Here is a 22036-nt window from a genome sequence, read left to right as displayed (position 1 = left end):
GAAAGCAGTGAATGGGGTTTGAGACAATTTGGAAACGAGATTGTATGACTAAACAGAAACATTGCTTAGTGGCTGGGTTTTTGTACCTGACCATTTTTTCTTCTCTTGTTTTGAGTTTTATATTCACAATATTCATTATCTTTGCATTGCCAAAGGACACAGAATTAAATCATTTAATCCAGAGTTGATATCATTAGACCATGACTATTTATTAACTATTTCTTATAATATCAGAATTGACTTGATATTGCAAAGGATGGGTGTGATTTTAGAGGGTCTCACTTGGTAGTTGTGGAAACAACTTTTGCGGGAGGGATGTTTTCTCTGTGTATTCTAGTTTCTACTCAATATATTTCCATATTTCTTTAAAGTGTGTAGTAAGAACTGTAAAATGCAATACCTAGTCGTTTGGTACTTCTCAATCAATGTGCACTAAGATGCTATCATACGGGGAATTAAAAGATGTGGAAGACTCATTCTTTTCCTCAGGAAGCTTATATTTAATAACTCCTACTATGAACTAGGAATACTTTCTTTGTTTACTTTACCCTTTACTACCACCCTGCAAGGTAGATACTACAAGGTAGAGGTCACAGACCAAGATCACACAAATAGAAAGTGGCAGGCTGTGGGTTGGGCTTCAAAGTCCATGCTCTTTCCATTACTCCCAGCTTGCTCTAGCAAATTGCTAGAATCTCAAAGTATTTTCCAATGATTAATGCTCTCCTCAGTCGGGCAGTCCACAGCATTTTTCAACAAGTCAGAAAATCCTGGAGAAGGTAAGCAATTTCCCCCTCTCTAGGTGCCTTGGATGTGGCCCTGGTGGACCCAGAACGCACCCTTTCTGATCTGATATCCTACTCCCTGCCCTGGCCGCAGGGTCAATGTCTTTAACACAAGGCCGGGAGCCCTGCTCAGACTGTCCATTCCCCACCTCTTTCCGGAGGGAAGATGACCCAAAGGCGACCTAACGTCCCTTTCCGACGGAGCTGCCATTCCGCGGGCGGCCGCCAGGGGGTCCCCGCACGCGCCTCCGCATGGTAGCCGCGCGCCGGGTGCCGGTGGGGGCTGCTTTGGAGCGGCGGCGTCTGCAGCTGGAGTCCCGCGCTCGCTCGCCCGCGCGCTCGTTGAGACCGCGCGCGGTGGCCCGGGAGCCCCTTGCTGGATCCGCGAGCGTCGCCCCTCTTGCCCCGAGCTCATCCTCTTCCTCTCGCGCCGCCTGCAGCTGCCCCGGCGCGGGGAGCCGACAGGGCCCCGGGGCAGAAGGTAAAAACCCCCACGGTGAGTGAGAGCTCGCTTCAAGCGAGGGGAGGTGGCGGAGCCCGCGGCCGCTTGCGCCGGGTCGCGCTCAGGAGGGTAGAGGTGCGGGGCGCACCTGGGGGCGGGTGCAACAGGGGGGCGGGAGGCGGCGGACCCTGTTTCCCCGCCCGCTCTTCGCTGGCTTCCGGGGCTGGAATCCACGTCAGACCCCTGCCCGCGTCTCGGCTTCTGGCCGGCTCCTCCCGCGCCCTTCCCGGGTGTGAACAAGAGTCCACCCCGGGCTCCGGGGCCTTGATTTCAAAAGATCTGTCAAAAATATCGATCTTCTTCGGGGTACAAGTCTGTCCCCGAATCCATCCCGGGTTGCAGATGACTGCAGGGTGCGTGCGGGGCAGTGGGTGGCGGGAAGACAAACTTTTACAAAAGTGCGCCTGGGCAGGGGGACCACGTTTAGGGCGTCTTGATATTGAAGGAGGAGGCTCGGCTCGGGGCTGCGAAGGGGAACTCCACTCCATCGGCGAGGTCGCCCCGGGGACTGTGGATGCTTCTTGGAGGGAGAGGGTGTGAAAAGGACGTACACATCCTGCCGAACCCCTGGGCCAACAACTGTCAAATATCTGGAATCCCAGCCCCTCCCTTTCCCTGCGCTGAGGAAGAAGGTGGAAACGCTTCAACTTTCCTTTCATTGCCCCTCCCTGCCTTTGGACCCCTCTGGAAGGGTAAGGGGCCGACTCCCGGCGCCTGGCAAGTAAGTACCAGAGACCCCAAACTCCTCAGGATCCCCCTTCACCCACCTTCCTGACCCCTCCCAGACGTCCTCCCCGCCGGGACCACGCGACGGAGCCGATTGAGATCGTGGCGAACAGCCTTTGTTTCTCCGCGTTTCCCCTATTGTTTGCCTTTCTCACATCTGGCGGGGCTCGGGAGACAAGGAAGCCCCTCGGGCCCTCCTCCCCCCGCCTCCACACCAGCCACCCGGCCAGCTCGCGCCCGGGAGCCCGCCTGGGGAAGGAGAGGAGCCCGACCCCAGCGGGGCCGCCCCACCCGGGCCTTGCGGTTAGAGGGCGGAGGGAAAGTTGTTCCTTCCCCGCCTCCTCTGGTGCCTGTGGCCCTGGGCGCATTTCTCAGGTCTTTTCCCCAGCGCGCCGAAGAGCGCAGGTCGAGATGGGTGCCTCTTTCGGCAGAGAGTGGAAGCGAGGTTCCGCCCCAATCTGGGTGTCCTTTGCTGGGTTCCAGTGGATTCCGATCTCCGCCTAAAGGCGTGTGGCCGGCCCGCTGCCAGGCGGCGGGACGGGATCAGGGCACGTCTGGTAGGCAGACAGCTTTAAGGCTCTGAGGTCTGCGAGTTTCCAAGGGTCGAAGGGCAGGCGAGTCGCCTTAAAGAGAATGGAGATATGCAAATAACCTAGGAAGCCTCGAGACTTTGTCTAGAAACAGGAGTGAAGCGGCTCCCTCCAGAATGAACCTGGAGTTCTGTCTTCGCATAGGGCTCCAAATGTAAAGTCCCGGTCCCCCTCTCGGCGTTTAGGAAAAGCGGACCCGGAGGACCCAGCGCAGACGCTGCCAGGGCCGAGTTCACGATACCCAGGCCTTGTGAATCGGTGTCTGGGGACAGAGTTCTCCTGTGAGTGCGCCTGTGAGATTATAGTGGCCCTGTTTCTCTGCCTTTCCTATCACGTTGTTTGCTTACACATGGTGCGTATTCTTGATGACTGTGGACTTACTTAAAGAACTAGGACTTACCACCTGAAACTAATATAATATTGTAACTCAACTATACCTCGGGGGCGGGGGTGGGGCGGGGGAAGAACTAGGGCCGAAGCACAGTAGCCACTCTGAGAGGGCAGGGCCCCCAGCTGGTGCCCCTAGAGTCGGTTAGACTGTGAGAGGAGACTGTGTCTGTACACCTGTTGGAATCTACACCTGCACGTAGTCTTACATATACTGGTGTCGTCAGCCTTTTCTGTCTGACTGACACCCAATCAGTCCCCTTCCAAGGAGACTCAACTACACCCTTTTTTTATCCTCCACCATTTGATCCCTGCCCCAAGACAGGGGAGGGAGGAAGCTTCCATCTGAACACTCGTGACCGATGTACCCACTCAAGCATTTTAAGTAGAAACTGCACACTGGCCTCTGCCCAGTTCCAGAGGTTTTCCCTTTACTGGACTTAGGACTTTTGAGCTTCCATTTAATAAAGAAGAACAGAGGAGACTAAGTCAGGAAAGTGAACACATAGGGCACTTTCTCCAGTGATTTCTGAATATTACCAGTGGGACTAACAAAAGAAAGCAAGCAAAATCTTTGAAGCACCAGAAGACACTTTACAAAGGTTTCATTATGAAAGTGATCCCCAAGGAAGGATTCCTTTGAAATTAGCAGCAGCCGCAGCAGGAGAAAAACAAGAAGCACCTGAGTTACTCAAGAAGTGTCTAAAGGCGTCATTAACAAAGTGAAAGGGCAGTGGGTGTCCCAGTCTACTCCAGTAAGGAAAACAGGGTAACCGCAGTGAAAGATAAGCTTGTACAGTTTCTTTAATTTTAGAATTAAAAGAAAACCCTCCCCAGCATTGTAGAAAAAACCCAGAAAATACAGAGAGGTGAAAATTAAAACAGAGGAAGGAGGGATATTATAAACAAGGCTCCATTAAACAATCTTATCCAGGTATTTCCTTGGAATTAATTTCTGGAGATAGGATAGCCAGGTCTAAGGAGTTAATGTACTTTTTAAGGATATTTAAGATGCCATATTGTCCCGTAGGAAACTTTTGCCAGTTTAACGTCTCCCCATCAATGCACAGGAGTTTTTTTCCCCTATACCCTATACCCCACTGATAGTCTATATTATCACTCTTTTTTATCTCTGCCAGACTGGTGGGAGGGGAGTATCTTATTGTCTTCTTTTGAATTTATTTAATCATACATGGGATTAAACATTTTTTCATATCGCCTGTTAGTGTTTCTTTGTGATGGTGCCAGTTTGTGTCCTTACCTATTTTTCAGTGAGAGTGTTCTCCTTTTTCTGACTAGTGGTGCTCTTAATAAAAGCATCTTGTCTGACTCCTGCCCCTGCCCGTACAATCAGACAATCTTTATTAGCTGGAAGTGCCAATTCTCTTCCTTCTTGCATTGCAAGCATTTAGCAAGACTGCAACCATAACTTGCTGAAGTAACTGACACGGTCCCAGTAGAGTTACAAGGGAGACCATGCAAAGGCATTATTAGAGAAATTCATGGAAAATATTAAGTGTATACTTTCTGCTCAGTAGCTTGCATGCCCTAACTCCTTTATAGCTTGTAATGCTTTTTTAAAATTTAGAACTACTACTGATGAGTTGTTTTTTCTAAATGGATTATACTAACTCATTTTATTGTCTGATCCTTTCACTGATAACCAGTATACCATGATCCACAGCAAGTTCTTGTGCCTTTAAACATTTCTTCTAACTTTTGGACTGAATTTGCCTCAATTTTATCATAAGACTTTCTCAGTTTGACTACATTGTTGGAGCCCTGTACTTGGATGAATCTTGAATCTAAACAGTTTAGCAGCGTGCTGTTATAGTAATAGCAGGAGAAGCCTTCCAAGAGCTGAACCGGGTACATTTCACCCTCTTTGATGCATTTGGGTAGCCACAATCTCTGTTAATTCTTGCTTGAAGGTCGATGGTTCTGAAATGGGGTAGAGGAGAGAGAGGAAAAGAAGATTCATTTCAGCTAGAAGATGAATTAATACAGATGAAGGACCACACAAGAAAATTTAAGTAAATAATCTGGGTAATCTAGGTACAAAATAACTTGCAAAAAGAAAAAGTCTATTAAAGTGTCATGTGTTATTACATTTATTTAACAAATAGAAAGTGGCTTTCTAATTGGGAAAATCCCATCTGAAATTCTTCCATAGTCTGACTGTAGGCATTTCATTTCAGGCACAAAACAAACAAACAAAAAACAATGAAAGGCAGATATTAAACTTTTCTGCAGCATTTTCCATGCCTTTAGATGTAAAAATCACACAGTATGCATTAGGAATGAACAATGCTCTCTGCATTAAATCATAGGCATCTAATTCAACCATCCAATATCACCATGGATCTTCACTCTCTTAAAATAATAAGATACCAAGCCACAAACTTTGTATCATTTTAACTAAACCAAGTTGAGAAGCAAATGGGCCAGAAATTTCAATTTTTTTTTTTTTTTTTTTTTTAACAGTAGGGAGACAGGAAGGGTTTTAACTCTATGGGAGCGTGTGTAAGGTCTTTTAACGTGCTGAACTTTCCTGGAATAAACAACCTTGGCAGCAAGAGGATTAAGTCATTGAGGTGTTCCATTTTTCAATATTTTCTGATCCGTGTCCTCTAGCCATTGTTTTGGTGGAGTTCAAAGGTGAGAGATAGAGCAAAGCAAGTACGAAAGAGCAAAAGGAAAGAGGAACAGGGAGTAGAAGGTGGAGGGGGAATCCTCCTTTAAATCTGTCTTCAGGACTTCCTAACAAGACTCTTGGTCACCCAGGAGGTGGTTGGCATCACTTTCTTTCTGCCAAACTTCAGAAACAGTGAACATTACCTAAACCACCACCAATCCAACAGAGGGGAGCCTTGGCATAGCACAGTAATCCTTAAACAGAAGATGCAGGAGGAAGAGAAGGAAAAGGAGATTTGGGAGAGAAATGGAATTTGAATTCTAAGAATATACCTTATTTCCTCCTGAGTAGTGCTGTGAATTTATGAAAGAAGTAGAAGCATCTTCTGATCTCCACTCGGACGATCTCCCAGGCGCAGTGACTGTATTTCTTATCTTTGAGGAACCTGTCTATCCTGTTGAAATATCTCCTCAGCGCTAGGCTGCTCAGCTGGGGGACTGGAGTTCCTGACTCTGTCCGCTCATCCTCTGCCACCTCTCTCACGTCTTCGTTTTCCTCGTCTTCTTCCAAGCATTGTTCCAGGTATTGCAGCTGTTGATCGAGTCCAATTTGGACTTGTCTCAGGTGTTTCTCTTCCCAAGTGGATTTGAAGGTGTCTTGAATGAAGATGTGGAAGGCCTGTCTGGACATTTCATAGAAGACCTCCTTGATGTCTCTCGTCAGAGGCTGGGTGTGTGAGAGGATCTCTTGGGGCAACTCAAAAGCTTTGCTTTCTCTTAGACACTCTATAGGAAATGACTTGCTCATCCTTCTCAGAAGGCTCAGATTTTGCCAGGTGACTCTCCTCAGGTGAACATTCAGCAAGTTACAGTCCAGAGAGAGGATGCCGGTGACAAACAGACTCATGAGGCACACCGGCCACATACACTTTCTAATCACATCAGGCTCGGCACTCATTGTTTTTCCTCGCCCCCTTAGCCGAAAAATCCACAAGACTCAAGGTTGACAGTGAGTGAGGTTTTAGGTCTTAAGTATTACTTCGTGTGCCTTTTATACACCTGGGTATCTTCAGTGGGGAGGAGTTTTCTCATTCGTCATTTTATGGTACTCAGGGTTTCAGCCCCTTTGCCTCTGAGGCTTTTTTGACTTTGGGTGACTACATTGACTTTGGAAATGCAATCTTGTTTTTTTTTTTGAGAAGTGAGCAAAGCATTATCACTGCGTTATCTTAGGTGCCTGGGTGATCCATCCCAGTACTATAGAATCATCAGAACAAGCCCGATGCAGACTGTTTCAGAAAGAACTGAAAACTGGGACTCTGTACACTTACTCACCTAACACTATTATATAAGAGAGAGCAATCCTCCAAGGAAATATTTTTACCTGACCCTGTAGCCGAACATCTTCTCTCATTGAGTTAATCATAGACGTTGACAAAATAACTATGATTATTTGATTGCGAGACCACTAGAACATAACATAGGTTAGGTTGTTTCTAATCTTGATAAATTGAGCTTTTTTTAAAATAATTAATTAATTAATTTTTGGCCGCGTTGGATCTTCGTTGCAGTACCTGGGCTTCTCCTTGCGGTGGCTTCTCGTTGCGGAGCATGGGCTCTAGGCATGCAGGCTTCAGTAGTTGTGGCACGTGGGCTCAGTAGTTGTGGCTCACGGGCTCTAGAGCACAGGATCAGTAGTTGTGGTGCATGGGCTTAGTTGCTCTGTGGCGTGTGGGATCTTTCCGGAGCAGGGCTCGAACCCCGTCCCCTGCATTGGCAGGCGGATTCTTATTCCCTGCACTACCAGGGAAGTCCTTAAATTAAGCTTCTGTTTGGATATTTTCTCTTTTTATTTGATTTTTCTGGGCCTCAAAAAAGATGAAAAACAGAGTGTGTCGTTGAGCATGGCACTTATCACAGAACAGACTAGGCCAGCTTAGTTTTCTGTTGCCATTAGGAAATGTTGAAACTCTCCAACTATCCTTTCCTTTAGTTAAACCTGAACCAGTGCTCACAACCCCCGCATAGCATTTTGTTATGATCTGATCTCTTTCTTAGAAGTTCTCCAGAGGGTTGTATATCGGAGAATATTTTTCTGCCTCATTAACTTCTCTCTTGTAGTATCATGCATTTTTTTAAACTTTTATTTATGGTTTAGACCGTATTTTAAAACTTTAACTTAGTTCTGCGTGCTGGAAAGTTTTGTTTGTTTGTTCCTGTTTGTTTTTGAGGAGGTATATGAGTAGGTGATCACCCATTTTAGCCAAGCTAACTCCCAACTGGATCAGTATTTCTGTGGCAATAATGGCTGTCCACCACTTATGGTTTTTCACCCTGTTTGACCAGATAACCTTCTTCTGGTTATGGTCAAAGAAAATTTCTTTCTCCAGGAATGTGAAATGGGATGTCATTAAATAAGGTTAGCTTTAATTACCACCTTAAAAAAAGAAATGCATTAATTTTCAATAAAATCATTTTAGAATGGTAAGCAACCACCGTTCCATAAATATGGCAGACTTGGACTGCAAAATTGCTTAAAATGTTTGTGTCTAGATTAGCTGGCTACACCAAAGGCTAATTGTAGACAAGTGAGACTTCTTAAAATCCTGGCTTTTTGGACTGGTTTACTATGAGAAGAAAACCTACTACATAATGTTACTCTATGTGCTCTCTCTGTATAAATTCTGATTTCACAGAGATATTTTGTGGGATGACTAACTTAGAAAAATAATTAGGAAAATGGGCCCTTTTACACAGGAATATAAATTGACACAAACTTCCTGGAGAGCAAGGTGTTGCTGTGTATCAAAAGCCTTAAAAATGTACATAATCTTTGACTCAGCAATTCTCCCTCTAGGAGTTTATCTCCAAGAAATAATGGTGGATGTCTTTTAAGGACTTAGCTGTCAGGAAGTTCATCACAGCAAGAAACTGAAAACAATTTAAGTGTTCAGCAGTAGGTACTTGGTTAAGTAAACCGTCTGTAGATGACATCTGTGCAAGCATTAAAAATTATGTTGTGGGAATATATTTGGTTACTTGGATGGATACACTTTGTAGCTTAAAAACAAGTTTACGTGGTAGTATATAGAGTCTGATTTGTTAAATATAAACATGCATATATGTACAGAAGAAATCTAGAAGTATATATGCTACAAATATTGAGTCATTATCTCTGACTAGAAAAATAATGGGTGATTTTTAGTTTTGTATTTTTATTTACCTAGATTTTTAAAGTTTTCTATAGGCAGCAAGTATTTCTTATTTAATAAGGCAAACTATTTTTCAAACAAAATATATTGAAAAGAAGAGATATTATACATCTGCAGTAGGATCAGTACTACTTTATTTATGTAAACATTTCCGTTCTAGGGTACTTTAAAAAGGAGATGTGAATTTTCTCTGAGATTCAGTTCTAATTCAGTTGATATGAATAATATAGACTATGTGGAAGTTCAGTGTAGTATTGTTATAACTTTGCATATAAAGAATATAGGTTTATGTGTATATATATATATATATATATATAATACATATATTTATTATTGCACATACGTACACACACAGAGTTTTTAAAATGCAAATCTCTTCTGAGGGCCAGACCTTCTTACATACCTCACTTAACCTCTTATACCTAAAGCTTTTTGAATTGTCACAGTCAGAACTGCTTGTTCCTCTTTGGGCTTCTATAGTACTTGTCCTCCTTAATTCTGGCTTTGTAAAGTAAATAATTGTGTAAGTGTTGATCTCCCAATTTTGTGTGCCCCCCACCTCCACCCACCCAGGGTGCTTAGCATAGTTCGTGCTTGAGACAGTTCAAACGTACTAACCAAGCTAAGAGATTGTTCAGTTGACCTTCTGTGCTAAGAGGTTCTGCCCGTGGGTGATGGAGGTGGCTGGAGATTTGGCCGTTGTCAACCGTCTTGAAGGTCCCTGTATTTTCTGCCATGTACAGTTTTGTCATCTTATCCTCCTCACCCCATATTCCCTCACTGTATTGTCATTCCATATTGTAGCCTCATTTATTCAAAACTGTACTTTTAGTGTCTACCGCATGCCAATCCCTGGGCTAGGTCTTGAAGATGGAGGGATAAGGTATAGTCCATGGTCTCAAGGAGTCCGTGGTTGGAGAAGTAGGTATGTTCTGAGTGTCTTAGGTGCAGGAGTAATTCATAGGTCCTCCCTATAGCGTGTACCTCGTTCCTCATGTATTCATGCCGAAAAAGGAAAGATGATGGACATGCCTGTTGTCCCCTCTTCCACCATTAGAATTGCTTGATTTAGCAAACAACAATATGGAAGACCCATGCAATATTTGGAATGCACCTATACTAAAAATCATTAATTTTTTAATCTAAAATTCCTATTTAATGGGGCGTCCCATATTTTATCTGGCAACCCTATCCACCATGCCAGTTCCCATTGACTTCTTAGAGCAGAACTCAGACATGAAGGCCTCTGCAGGAAGCTTTTCCTCTGCTAGCTGTCCACCTTATGCAGGGGGGCATTCGATTGTGTTTATCTGTGCTGGTTTTACTTGTGCACACACCCCTAACAACTGTGCACAGTCCGAAGAGGGTACCTGCCACACTGAGACGGAATAGTACACACACGTACTCTCTCACATAATTGCTGCGATCAGAAGCATTATTGCATGATCAGTATTGGTCATGCCTCTGTTCTGTAAAAGCCATGCCATCTGACTCTATCTCAAAATATAATTAGAAAGGTGAAAAGAATGGCAGTGTAAGGAATCGTTTTTATTCCAGAATTTGTCTGTCACAACTGCCCAATCTGAAACTGTGGGCTATATTTTCACATGCTAACATTGTTCCATGGTACCTGCTCTCATTTCTCTTGATCATTTCTATGTGGTCAGACTTTCCTCAGGGGGAAAGCTGATTAGCAGGGGCTGCCCTGTTGTCAATGGAACTGTGTGAATTTGACATATGGATGACATGGTTAACAGTAATGGGCAAGACACAACTTGTTTGACAAAAGGGAGATGAGACATTTCAGTCTAGACAAGATAGCCGTGACTCAGCTCACAGGCATTTGGCATCATATGTTTAAGACTGATAGCTCTCTGGGAAGAGGCAAGTTTTGAACCAGGGTGAGAGTAACATGCGGGTCATCCATGTGACTCAGTGCGTGAAAGTCAGTCATTCTGTTTGTGGGGTCAGAAGATGATTGAACCCAGTAAGGAGCTCAGAGATGGGAAGCCTTGTGTCCATACCTGTCAGTGCTTTCCATATGGTGGGCAGACAGCGGTCACCACAAAGTCATGTGCAGCTCTTTTAGCCCAGACCAACCCTGAAGCTCTAATAACTGGGTGTTTCACTTATTCCCACTGCCTCCCATATTGCGGTCCCCTCTCTCCTGGTCCTCTAGTCCCTTTACTTGGCTGTTCTTCTCTTAATGACGTACCTGATATAGAAATTTATAGTGACTACACAAGTAATACGTGGATACGTGTCCATATAGTAAAAATTTAAACATTTCGGATAAAGTGAAAGCTTTGCTTGCCAGCTCTGCCTCCCATCATGCCTCTCTCCTCCCCTGCGGTAACGACAGTTATCAGTTTGGTATTTCCTTACTTGATGTCTGTCTCCCCACTAAACACTAAGTTCTGTGAGCGCATGTCCAACAACTGGCTTGTTCACTGCTCGTTCTCGAATGCCCCCAGGGCTTACAGAGGTGCAGAGACACCTGGACCACTTCCATGGGTGATACGTGGCATGGGAGTAGGGGGACTTGTATGTATTTTTTAAAAATTGCCAAAACAGGATTATAAAAGTCGTGATATGCTTTGAAGTTCAAGCCTGGAAGTGTATTCCTGTGACTATATATGATATCATTTGGATATCATTTGAAAAATCTATGTTATAAACCCTTTGTGAATGTGAAGCCCAGTATAAATGGCTCATCCTACCTGGATCAGACAGATCCAGGTGCCTTTCACAACACCCTGCACAGAGTAGGTGCTCAATAGTTATTTGTTGGATGATCAAGGGAAGATAATGAAGCCATGTCTTAGTGACAGGGAAGTTATTTGGTGGTTTAGTTCTTCTGGTATAGAGATACGGGGAGGACAAATTCAGGTGCTGGGGAGACTTGAGAAGTTCACAGAATGGTAGATGGCAGCTCAAGCATTCATTCAGTGTCCCCTCCTACTTCCACTGCTTTTGTCTTTGGGATTCCCCGAGGCTGGTTAGGTCATGAGCACCATCATACCTCTACTCTGGTGGTATCACATAGTTCTAGTTGTTTTTTAAAAAATATTTATTTATTTTGACTGTGCTGGGTCTTAGTTGCGGCACATGGAATCTTTGTTGTGGCATGTTTGTTGCGGCATGCGGACTTCTTGTTTATTGCATGCGTGTGGGATATAGTTCGCCGACCAGGCATCGAACCTGTGCCCGTTGCAGTGGGAGCGTGGAGTCTTACCCACTGGACCTCCGGGGAAGTCCCAGTTCTGTGTTGTTTGGTTAACTCATACATCCTCCCCTCCAGACAAGAAGTGTGTCTTACTCAGTTTTGTATGCTTGGCACCTCTTACATAAAGACGTCAAATGTTTGTTGAATAAAAGATGACCATGTGATTTTTTTTTTATGGTTCTCAAGTTTGGGTATTAACCTGTGCTGAAAAAACTGAGAGCTTCCAAAATCATCCCTTCCCCCGCTCCTCTGAATATTGCCACTTCTCTGTATTAATTGCTCCTGGTAACTGTCATTTTATATCACCCTTTTGAAGGCTCAGTGGACAGACTTACCCCTGCTTCGCTTTTATAGCCCAGCTTCAGATTATGCACATAGTAACTTCCTACACAGGAATAATTTTAGCTTTTAGAAAACGACCCCAGATAAAAAGAGATTTAACGTGGTGGAATAAGTATGTAAGTAAATAAATACGCACCATCAGTAAAACCTACCCTCAGTTTGGGGTTTATCAGAACAGCTTCCATCTGAATCCTATTCCACTGTTGTTTCTCTTGGTCCGTTTGAACCCCAATGGGGCTTTCACTTCTGAGATGGTGGTAAGCATTTCAGATGAGAAAGGTCACCTGCCAGAATAACCCTCCCTTTTACGCACTGAGTAGATGTGGATTTCTTCCCAGACCGTATCTGAGTGTGCCTGTAGTCTGGAAAAACAACAAGAGTGGAGTGAGTGATGGACAGAGATGTCCTCTTGTCTTGGATAAATTTTTTTTTTTTTTGCGGTACGTGGGCCTCTCACTGTTGTGGCCTCTCCCGCTGCGGAGCACAGGCTCCGGACGCGCAGGCTCAGCGGCCATGGCTCACGGGCCCAGTCGCTCCGCGGCATGTGGGATCTTCCCGGACCGGGGCACGAACCCGTGTCCCCTGCATCGGCAGGCAGACTCTCAACCACTGCGCCACCAGGGAAGCCCTTGGATAAATATTTTAAAAGGAATTGCCGTGGCAGAGATGAGGACTGTGGCTTCTTTTAATAACTATCAGTTTGAATGTGGTCATAAGGTTTCCTGACATTTATGAAGAACAAAGAAAGGTATTATTATGGAAAAATTTAAGTGGGCTTTTCTTTTTATTTTTTTAATTTTTATTATTTATTTGGTTGCGCCGGGGCTTAGTTGCGGCAGGTGGGCTCCTTAGTTGCAGCATGTGGGCTCCTTAGTTGCGGCATGCATGTGGGATCTAGTTCCCTGAACAGGGATCGAACCCAGGCCCTGCATTGGGAGTGCGGAGTCTTATCCACTGCGCCACCAGGGAAGTCCCAAGTGGGCTTTTCTTTGACTGACAGAAGATTCACATGCCCCAAATTTTAGGGTTTTTTTTTTTTGGTCTGAGCAATGCCTGGGTTTGAGGATAGTGTCTGGAATAATCTACTAGAGCTATGGGCAGTGGGGAGGGGCCTCTTTTCTTCCTGACAACACCCTTGCCCCTAGGTAGCCTGTGAAGTGCAGACTCTATATCGTGGAATGTAGAGTTGGAAGGACACAGAGATAGACTCTTGAGGTCAGAGGGGTAAAGTGACTTGCCCAAGGTCAGAGTGATACTTGGGGGCAAAGTCAGCCTGAGACCCAGGTCCTCTGGCCTCAAGGCAGTCACTGTAAGTCTTTCATCAGTAAGCAGAGAGCTCCCTTCGCTCTGCTTCCACTGAGAGGAGATGCCCTCCGGCAGCCATAAGAAAGGGGATTCTGGAGGCTTTCTCTGATTTGAAGTCAGATAAGGATGCTATAACTCAAGCTCTTTCTGGTACTTCACAAGGGCTTTTTGGCTCTGTGAGGGAGGCATTAGTTAGCAAAGGAGGAAACTCTGAGTTGTCTGACACCCCTAATATTTCTACAAAGTTACTTAGAATTCTGCAAATAAAGACTGTTAGGCTTCCCAGATTCCTAGGTCAGTTCAGGACTAAAGTGGTTGCCCTAGACAAACCTGGAATGGGTTTCCTGAGAGGTTTCCCCCATGTCTGAAATTTATTTCTGGACTCATTTACTTATTTTCTTTGTTTTCCATCATATCTCCAGTGCTTAGCACATAGCATATGCTTAATAAGTATCTATTGAACAATTAAGTATGTGTGTCATTATTTTATCTTATGAGTATACTGTATGAGATCAGTTCAAAAACTCTACCTCTTGGTAGAACTGTGTAACTTTGAGCAAGTCATTTAAACTTCCTGAACTTCGTATGTAAATAGGGATAATAAGGGTACCTACCCCAAAGGGTGGTTGTGGAGATGTAAATTGCTAATAACAGTGCCTGGTACATAGTAAGTGGTCAATATGATAGTTAACATCGTTGTCATCATCATCATCATTATCTGTTGCCTAGGGTGTAAAGACAATGCTAAATTCCAGGAGTACAGGAGTAGAAAAGACATATATAGTCCCTGTCCTTGCAGAGATTCCTGGAGGCAGTGATATCTGAGCTGAGTCTTTTTTAAAACTTATTTTATTGAACTATAGTTGATTTACAATGTTGTGTTAATTTCTACTGTACAGCAAAGTGCTTCAATTATATATATATATATATATATATATATATATATATATAGGCATTCTTTTTCATATTCTTTTCCATTATGGTTTATAATAGGATATTGAATATAGTTTCCTGTGCTGTACAGTAGGACCTTGTTGTTCTGAGCTGAGTCTTGAAGGGCAGAAGCTGGTGGGAGTTTGAATTAGCATGGTGATAGTTGATATGGAGAGGAAGAGAATTATCTAGGAGGTAAGATTGGCAGGTCTTGGTGATTGATTTGGAGTGGGAGGGGGAGAAAGAGGAAATAGACCAGGGTGAAGCCCCATTTTTTTTAGCTAGGTATACAGTGGTACCACCAACTAAGGGGTAGCATATGGGAGAAAGAGCAGGCTTGGGGGGGAACATCTGGTGGGTTCTCTTATAGATCGGTTACTTTGAGTTGTCTATGGGATAGCCAAGTGGAGATGTCCATTCGGCAGTTGGATATATGGGTCTGGATGAGGGCTGGAGACTGATCCAGGTGGGAGAGAGAGATTTGAAAGTATCACTAGAAGCTGTGGGGGATCATTAAGACCAGAAGAATCAATGGGTCTGTCTGTCTAAGGAGGACATGTAGAGTACAAAGAGAAGTGTGAGCCAATTTCAGAACCCTAAGAATAGCCTGCATTTAAAGAGTGGGCAGTGGAAGGAGAAACTGAAGAGGATGGTCACAGAGGCATGAGGAGAATGAGGATGGAGTATTTTGACTCTTTATCTGCCTCTCTGCCTAGATAATTCCTCATAATGGCTCTCTGAGACAGCCATTCTCAACTCAACTCTATTTGCCATCATTAATCTAGACCTAACCCCATCTTATAGATGAGATACTTGAAGCTCAGAGAGGGGAATTCATTCATTTAAGCCTAAAATCAAAGCCTCTCCCTCCCCCTTTCCCTCCTTTGTTCTTTTCTAGCATATGCCCCCATGGAACATGCCAGGTGTGTATCTGTAAGTTCTTGGCAGATGTCAACTGGATTGAAAGTTGGCTTGGTTATTTCACTTCTGCCATTTGGGGCTACAGGAGTTGGAGAACGTATTAGTTTCCTAGGACTGCTGTAGTAAATTTCCAGGAACAACGTGGCTGGGATTTCCCTGGCAGCCCAGTGGTTAAGACTCCGCACTTCCACTGCAAGGGGCACGGGTTGGATCCCTGGTCAGGGAACTAAGATCCCACGTGCTGCATGGCATGGCCAAAAAAACCCCCAAAACAAACAAACAAACAAAACAACAACGTGGCTTACAACAACAGAAATTTATTCTCTAATAGTTCTGGAGTCTAGAAGTCCAAGATCAGAGTGTCATCAGGGCCAGGTTCCTTCAACACATTCTCGGGACAAATCTTTCTCTGCTTCTTCTAGCTGCTGGTTATTGCTGGAAATCCTTGGTGTTCCATGTCTTGGAGAAGCATCACTCCAGTCTCTGCCTCCATAGTCCCATGACATTCGCCATGTTTTTGTCTGTCCCTGTGTCTTCCAGACGTTGCCTTTAGGTATTCTTCGGTAACAGTCTGCATAGTTATTAATAATAATAAAGGAAACTATTTATGTAGCAGTTACTAAGTACCAACTCTTTATATAAATTATCTTTAATTCTCATAGCCACTACACAATGTAGGTGTTATTACCCTTATTTTAAAGTGGAGGAAATGGAAGCTTGGAAGTATTAGATGACTTGCCTGAGGTCACATATCTAGAAATCTGCAGAATTAGGTTTCAAACCCAGGTCTGTCTGAGGCCACATTGTATTTTTACGAGGTCTAGGGTTGTAAAAGTTTTGGTGTAAAATCCACTGTCTGTATATATTTCATTCCCACAAGGATTTGGAGCAGCTTATAAATATATATAATACAAGAGAATAAAAATGGTTAGGGCTTCCCTGGTGGCGCAGTGGTTGAGAGTCCGCTTGCTGATGCAGGGGACACGGATTCGTGCCCCGGTCCGGGAAGATCCCACATGCCGCGGAGCGACTGGGTCCGTTAGCCGTGGCCGCTGAGCCTGTGCGTCCGGAGCCTGTGCTCCGCAATGGGAGAGGCCACAACAGTGAGAGGCCCGCGTACAGCAAAAAAAAAAAAAAAAAAAAAATGGTTAAAGAAATTAGAGTTGAGAGAAAACAAGAGCAAGAAAACAAGATGAAATCAGGGGTACAGTCTGAGCATAAGCATGCTTGTCTAGTGTCATTATGGCAGAGAGTTGCAAATCTGTCCCTGGGCTTTCTAGAAGCAAAGGGGAAAGAAGACCTGTTAAAGTAACCACAGTATCCAAAAGATAAAACAAACTAGCAACAAAGCTAAATCCTCAGTAGAAGCAAAGCTTTTCTTGGTACTGAATCCTGGGGGGAAGTTGTCCTGCAGGCCTTCTGGAAGAGAGTGCTGTGGGACATCCTGGGCAAAGACCCCAGCAACTTCCTTACAGGAGTCACCATCACCACCATCACCAGCACGTGTATTGCAGGGCTGAGTCTTGTAACCTCCCTCCGTGTAGGCAGATGTCACATTGCCAGGCCACAGTTCTTGCAGGCTTTCTGCAGGGGCTTGTTGAGTTTTCTCATGTTGAGCCGCAGAAGGAGTTCATTAGTTCTGGATTGGGACACTGTTTCTTCATCAGGGCTCAAAGGACGGAAAAGGGTAGTCACACATATTGACATTCTCAGGGCACTCATTGTGGAGAGACTGCCCTGACATTTCCAGAGTCCCTGCCCAGATCCAATCCTGCATTTCCTATTATATGTACAGAGGAACTTCGGGGAAAACTATTTGCAGGCCTGACTTTCCTCCATGTAGTCAGAACTGGGAAAACAACTGTTTTGTCAGATTGACCCAGTGCCATAAACAAAAGTGAAGTGTGCGCTGGACTTCCACATGGTCGTGGGCTTGATTTGCTGTACTCCTCTAAGGGAGGTCGTCCTGGATGTGGGAATCCAAGCAAGCAGCCTGTGGTTTTACTCTGCATTGCGGGGACTTTTTCTCTCCTGAAAGAGCTTCTTTGTAAGTTGGATAGCTTAAAATTCAAAGTGAAGACAGCCTTGTGTCCCCAAATATTATAGATAATTAAATGTTAAGACATCCTCTTGGGACTATTAATTTTGCAAACTCAAGCATTTTTTATTTAAGAAAAGAACTCACATATGGGTGGCCTCAGAGCTAAAACTTTGTGTTTCCAGGAGTGATGCAGTTAAGAGAGCAGAAATTGGCATTGCCCTATACCCATCCCCATTGGGAGAGTGCAGTAACGCTCATTGCCAAATGTGATAAAACAGTTTCTCATGAATGGTCCATGGGACAAAGAATGCTGTAATTATCTATTGTCTATAATTTCATCCATCCATCCATTCATCCAGTCATCCATCTATTCATCTTTGAGGACACGATGCCTGAAACAAGATAGTAAAAAAGAAAAAGAGGTGAAGCGGTTCATGTCTTCATAGATTGTCCAGATTTTCAGACAATAAAGAATAAAAAGTTCAGGGTGTTATAAGTGTTATGAAGGAAACAAACAGGGTAAGAGGGTAATTGGGGAGGTGATGACTGAATTGAGACTTGAAGGGTGAGGAAAAATCAACCATGTAAAGAGCTGGAGGGGAGAACATTTCAGGCAATGAGAACAGGAGGTTCAGAAGCTCTCATGGGAAAGAGCTTGGGATATTCAAGGAACACAAAGGAGACTGGTTGTGTTGGAGTGAAGGGAGTGGGGAGGTTCGTCCTAGGATATGTTGGGATTGGGTAGGACATGGCAGGCCATGATGGAGTTCCAATTTTATTCTAAGACTAGTGAAGACACGTGAAAGAATTTTAAGCAAGAGAGTGGTGTCATATGACTGTGCTTTAAAGAGATCACTCTGGGGCCTCCTTGTTGGGAGCAGTTTGGAGAAGGGGCAAGAATGGAAGCAGGGAACCCAGGTGGAGAGGAGATATTTTAGCAGGCTGGGTGAGAGTTGTGGTGGCCGAATAAAGTTAGAAGCAGTGGAGATGGAGAGAAAAGATGGTTCGAGAGAAGCTGCTTATGATGTATTTGGGTCCAGGCTAACATCTGTGATCACCAAAGGCCACTTTCCAGAAACGCCATTCATCTTTCCAGAGAATAAGATGATTTGAGAGAAGCTGCTTATGATGTATTTGGGTCCAGGCTAACATCTGTGATCACCAAAGGCCATTTTCCAGAAACGCCATTCATCTTTCCAGAGAATAAGATGATTTGAGAGAAGCTGCTTATGATGTATTTGGGTCCAGGCTAACATCTGTGATCACCAAAGGCCATTTTCCAGAAACGCCATTCATCTTTCCAGAGAATAAGATGATTTGAGAGAAGCTGCTTATGATGTATTTGGGTCCAGGCTAACATCTGTGATCACCAAAGGCTGTTTTCCAGAAACGCCATTATAAGGTCTTTACTGAAATAACAGCGGTAGGTTTTTGATAGCCAGTAAGTAATCTCATTTGGCATTACATCTTTAACTGGATGGCCTTAAACTAGGGTAAGTCCCTTATACTTCAGACAACAAAATAAATAATTTACTTAAGTAGACCTGGGTTGGGATTGAAGCTTGAATTTCGCAGGTTTAGCTTGAGGCTTAAGTTTCTGAGTGTACAAATACGTATCCCTGTACGTTTTAACCTTTTTAGATAAAATCATGTGTTTCATGATCAATTTAAATCATGGATTACTATCTATAGTCAAATCATAATGGAATATAATCAATATAATCATACAATTCTGAAGTTAAGAAAGAGATTCTAATCTGTTGTTTACTAAATATAGATGAAAGCCTGTAGCTAACAGCTCCAATTCTCTCCAATGTGGTTTTTCTAAAAAGTCTCAGAAATGTCTAATTGTCAGAAATGCCAGTCCATACTAATGCTCTGACACAGACTATACTTCCATGAAACACAGGTGTTTGATAGGCTGGGTCAGGATGTTCTCATCACTAAAGTCAAGCAATGACAGATTTTTCTTGTGTCACAGAAACTTTTTTTTTTTTTAAGATTTATTATTTATTTATTTTTGGCTGCATCGGGTCTTAGTTGCGGCAGGCAGGGTCTTCACTGCGGCACGCGGGATCTTCGTTGCAGCATGAAGGATCTTTTGTTGTGGTGCTCGGGCTTCTCTCTAGTTGTGGCGTGCGGGGTTTTCTCTTCTCTAGTTGAGGCATGCAGGCTCCAGGAAAAGTGGGCTCTGTAGTTTGCCGCACATGGGCTCTAGTTGAGGCGTGCGGGCTCAGTAGTTGTGGCACGAGGGCTCAGTTGCCATGTGGCGTGCGGGATCTTATTTCCCTGACCAGGGCTCGAACCTGCATCCCCTGCATTGTAAGGCAGATTCTTTACCACTGGACCACCAGGGAAGTCCCTTTCAAGGTTTTCCAAAACATTTTTCTTAAACTTTTGGCACCTCTGAGGGTTAACCTGGAGTAGAAGCTAGGCTACAGTGTTATTGTAGTTCTAGATTATTTAGTTATTTTATGAGCTAGCGCCTGATTTGGCACATAAGGATTAGATTCATTGTTTTACAAATAATTTGTCAGTATTTCATAATTTTGCAAAAAATCATAGGACTTCCAGATGCTCCAGAGACCAGCTACTGTAATAAACACATCCAAAAACATAGAATGGCTCAAACATGGTAGGAGTATTTCTCACTCGTGTAAAGTTTGGAGCAGAGGTACTTGAGCTGTGGTTGGCTTTTTTCCGAGCAGTGATCAGGCACCAGACACCTTCCATCTTGTGGATCTGCCATCTTCCATGTGGCTTCCAAGGTTTCAGAGCTTATCTTCATCAAACTGGAGTAAAATGGCAAGAGCTGGAGGGATATGCATGGGAGTGTTGTACGGGTTAGGCTTGGAGAGGCATACATCACTTCCAGTCACATCCCATTGGCAGGAACTTAGTCACAGCTAAGTGCAAGGGATACTGGGAAATTCGGTCTAGCCATGTGCCCAGGAAGAAGAGGGACTACTTTGATGAACAGCCACCCGTCTCTGCCATGCTCCTGATCCATTTGGAGAAAGTCTAGCAATCAGAATGTGTTGGCACTGGTATGAGTTGGCTTGGGGATTGGGCTGGCGTGATGGACACATTATAGAGACCCAGTAAAGATTTTTTAAAAATCCATTTGAAGAAAATTGGAGTGTCAGCCACAGGCAGCTTTCTAGTGAGGCTATTTATTTATTTATTTATTTTTTTGTGGTACGCGGGCCTCTCACTGTTGTGGCCTCTCCCGTTGCGGAGCACAGGCTCCGGACGCGCAGGCGCAGTGGCCACGGCTCACGGGCCCAGCCGCTCTGCGGCATGTGGGATCTTCCCAGACCGGGGCACGAACCCGTGTCCCCTGCATTGGCAGGCGGACTCTCAACCACTGCGCCACCAGGGAAGCCCTCTTTCTTTTTTTTTAAATAGAGAAGAAAATTTGTCATAGCCTTAACGTCTTAAAGGCTTCTTTGAGAAAAGACTTTGCAAGGCTCCTGACTTCTGACAAAATAAGTCGAACACACTCAGGTCCCTTTTCCTGCCTGTGGAGGGCAAGACCTTTTCCCTCTCCATGTGGTCAGTTTAGATTCTGGATGCTGTTTATGAGTCCCTGCAGCTTGACTGGACATGGGAGACCAGGCAAATATGATTCTAGGGTGTGGCTGGAATGCACCTCTGGCTTCTGTGGCAGAGGGAGGGAAAAGCGCTGCTGGCCCTGTGAGAAGGGGCGAGAGCTGGGGCCCGTCAGGGTCTCCGCAGAGAAGCAGACTATGACGAGCGTCCTGGGGCTGCACCAAGCAAGCTTGGCTCCTAGCTCAAGTCAGCTAGAGGGGTCCTGATGCAGAGACAGGCTCTGCGTCGGCCCAGAGCATCCTGCTGTTAGAAGAGGGGCTGGAGCAATTTCAACACAGCATCTTCAGGTGCAGAAAGGACTCAAATCCATTTTACCAAAGTTGGTTCCATGAAACACTAATTTTGCAAGAAGTTCTGTGAAAGAAGCTTTTTGTGGTTCAAGAAATTTAGGAAACTTTGTATGTTCATTGTAGACTCACAGTGTACATTAGCACATTAAAAGTCTCTACAGTCTTACAGCAAGACACCTGTTAAGCTTGTTTAACCCATGGTATAACAAACTTATTTGACCACGTACTTAAAAAAAATATGTCACAATTATTAATATCCTGAGGAGCCAGTGTTTAGGGGAATGTACTTTGTGATCTAAATTGGGCATAAAAAGAAGCTAATACGGGCTTCCCTAGTGGCGCAGTGGTTGAGAGTCCGCCTGCCGATGCAGGGGACACGGGTTCGTGCCCCGGTCCGGGAAGATCCCACATGCCGCGGAGTGGCTGGGCCCGTGAGCCACGGCTGCTGACCTTGCGCGTCCAGAGCCTGTGCTCCGCAACGGGAGAGGCCACAGCAGTGAGAGGCCCGCGGACCGCCAAAAAAAAAAAAA

General features: G+C 44.6%; 2 protein-coding genes across 2 annotated transcripts in view; one reads left to right on the top strand and one right to left on the bottom strand.

The window, feature by feature from the left end:
- Positions 1–1075: 1075 nt before the first annotated feature.
- MOB3B (MOB kinase activator 3B) overlaps positions 1076–22036 on the top strand; it is a 206665-nt gene continuing 185704 nt past the window's right edge. The window contains exon 1 of the mRNA XM_007455919.1: positions 1076–1281. The gene's annotated coding sequence lies outside the window, so the exon portion shown is untranslated. The remainder of the gene's footprint in view (positions 1282–22036) is intronic.
- IFNK (interferon kappa) lies at positions 5959–6582 on the bottom strand. Its single transcript, XM_007455918.1, has one exon. The coding sequence runs from the start codon at positions 6580–6582 to the stop codon at positions 5959–5961; it is 624 nt and encodes a 207-aa protein (XP_007455980.1).

Source organism: Lipotes vexillifer, unplaced genomic scaffold (assembly GCF_000442215.2).
Source record: "Lipotes vexillifer unplaced genomic scaffold, Lipotes_vexillifer_v1.1 scaffold644, whole genome shotgun sequence".
Taxonomy (NCBI): domain Eukaryota; kingdom Metazoa; phylum Chordata; class Mammalia; order Artiodactyla; family Lipotidae; genus Lipotes; species Lipotes vexillifer.
Note: the sequence above shows the minus strand (reverse complement) of the source record. Positions and strands in the feature narration are given on the sequence as shown.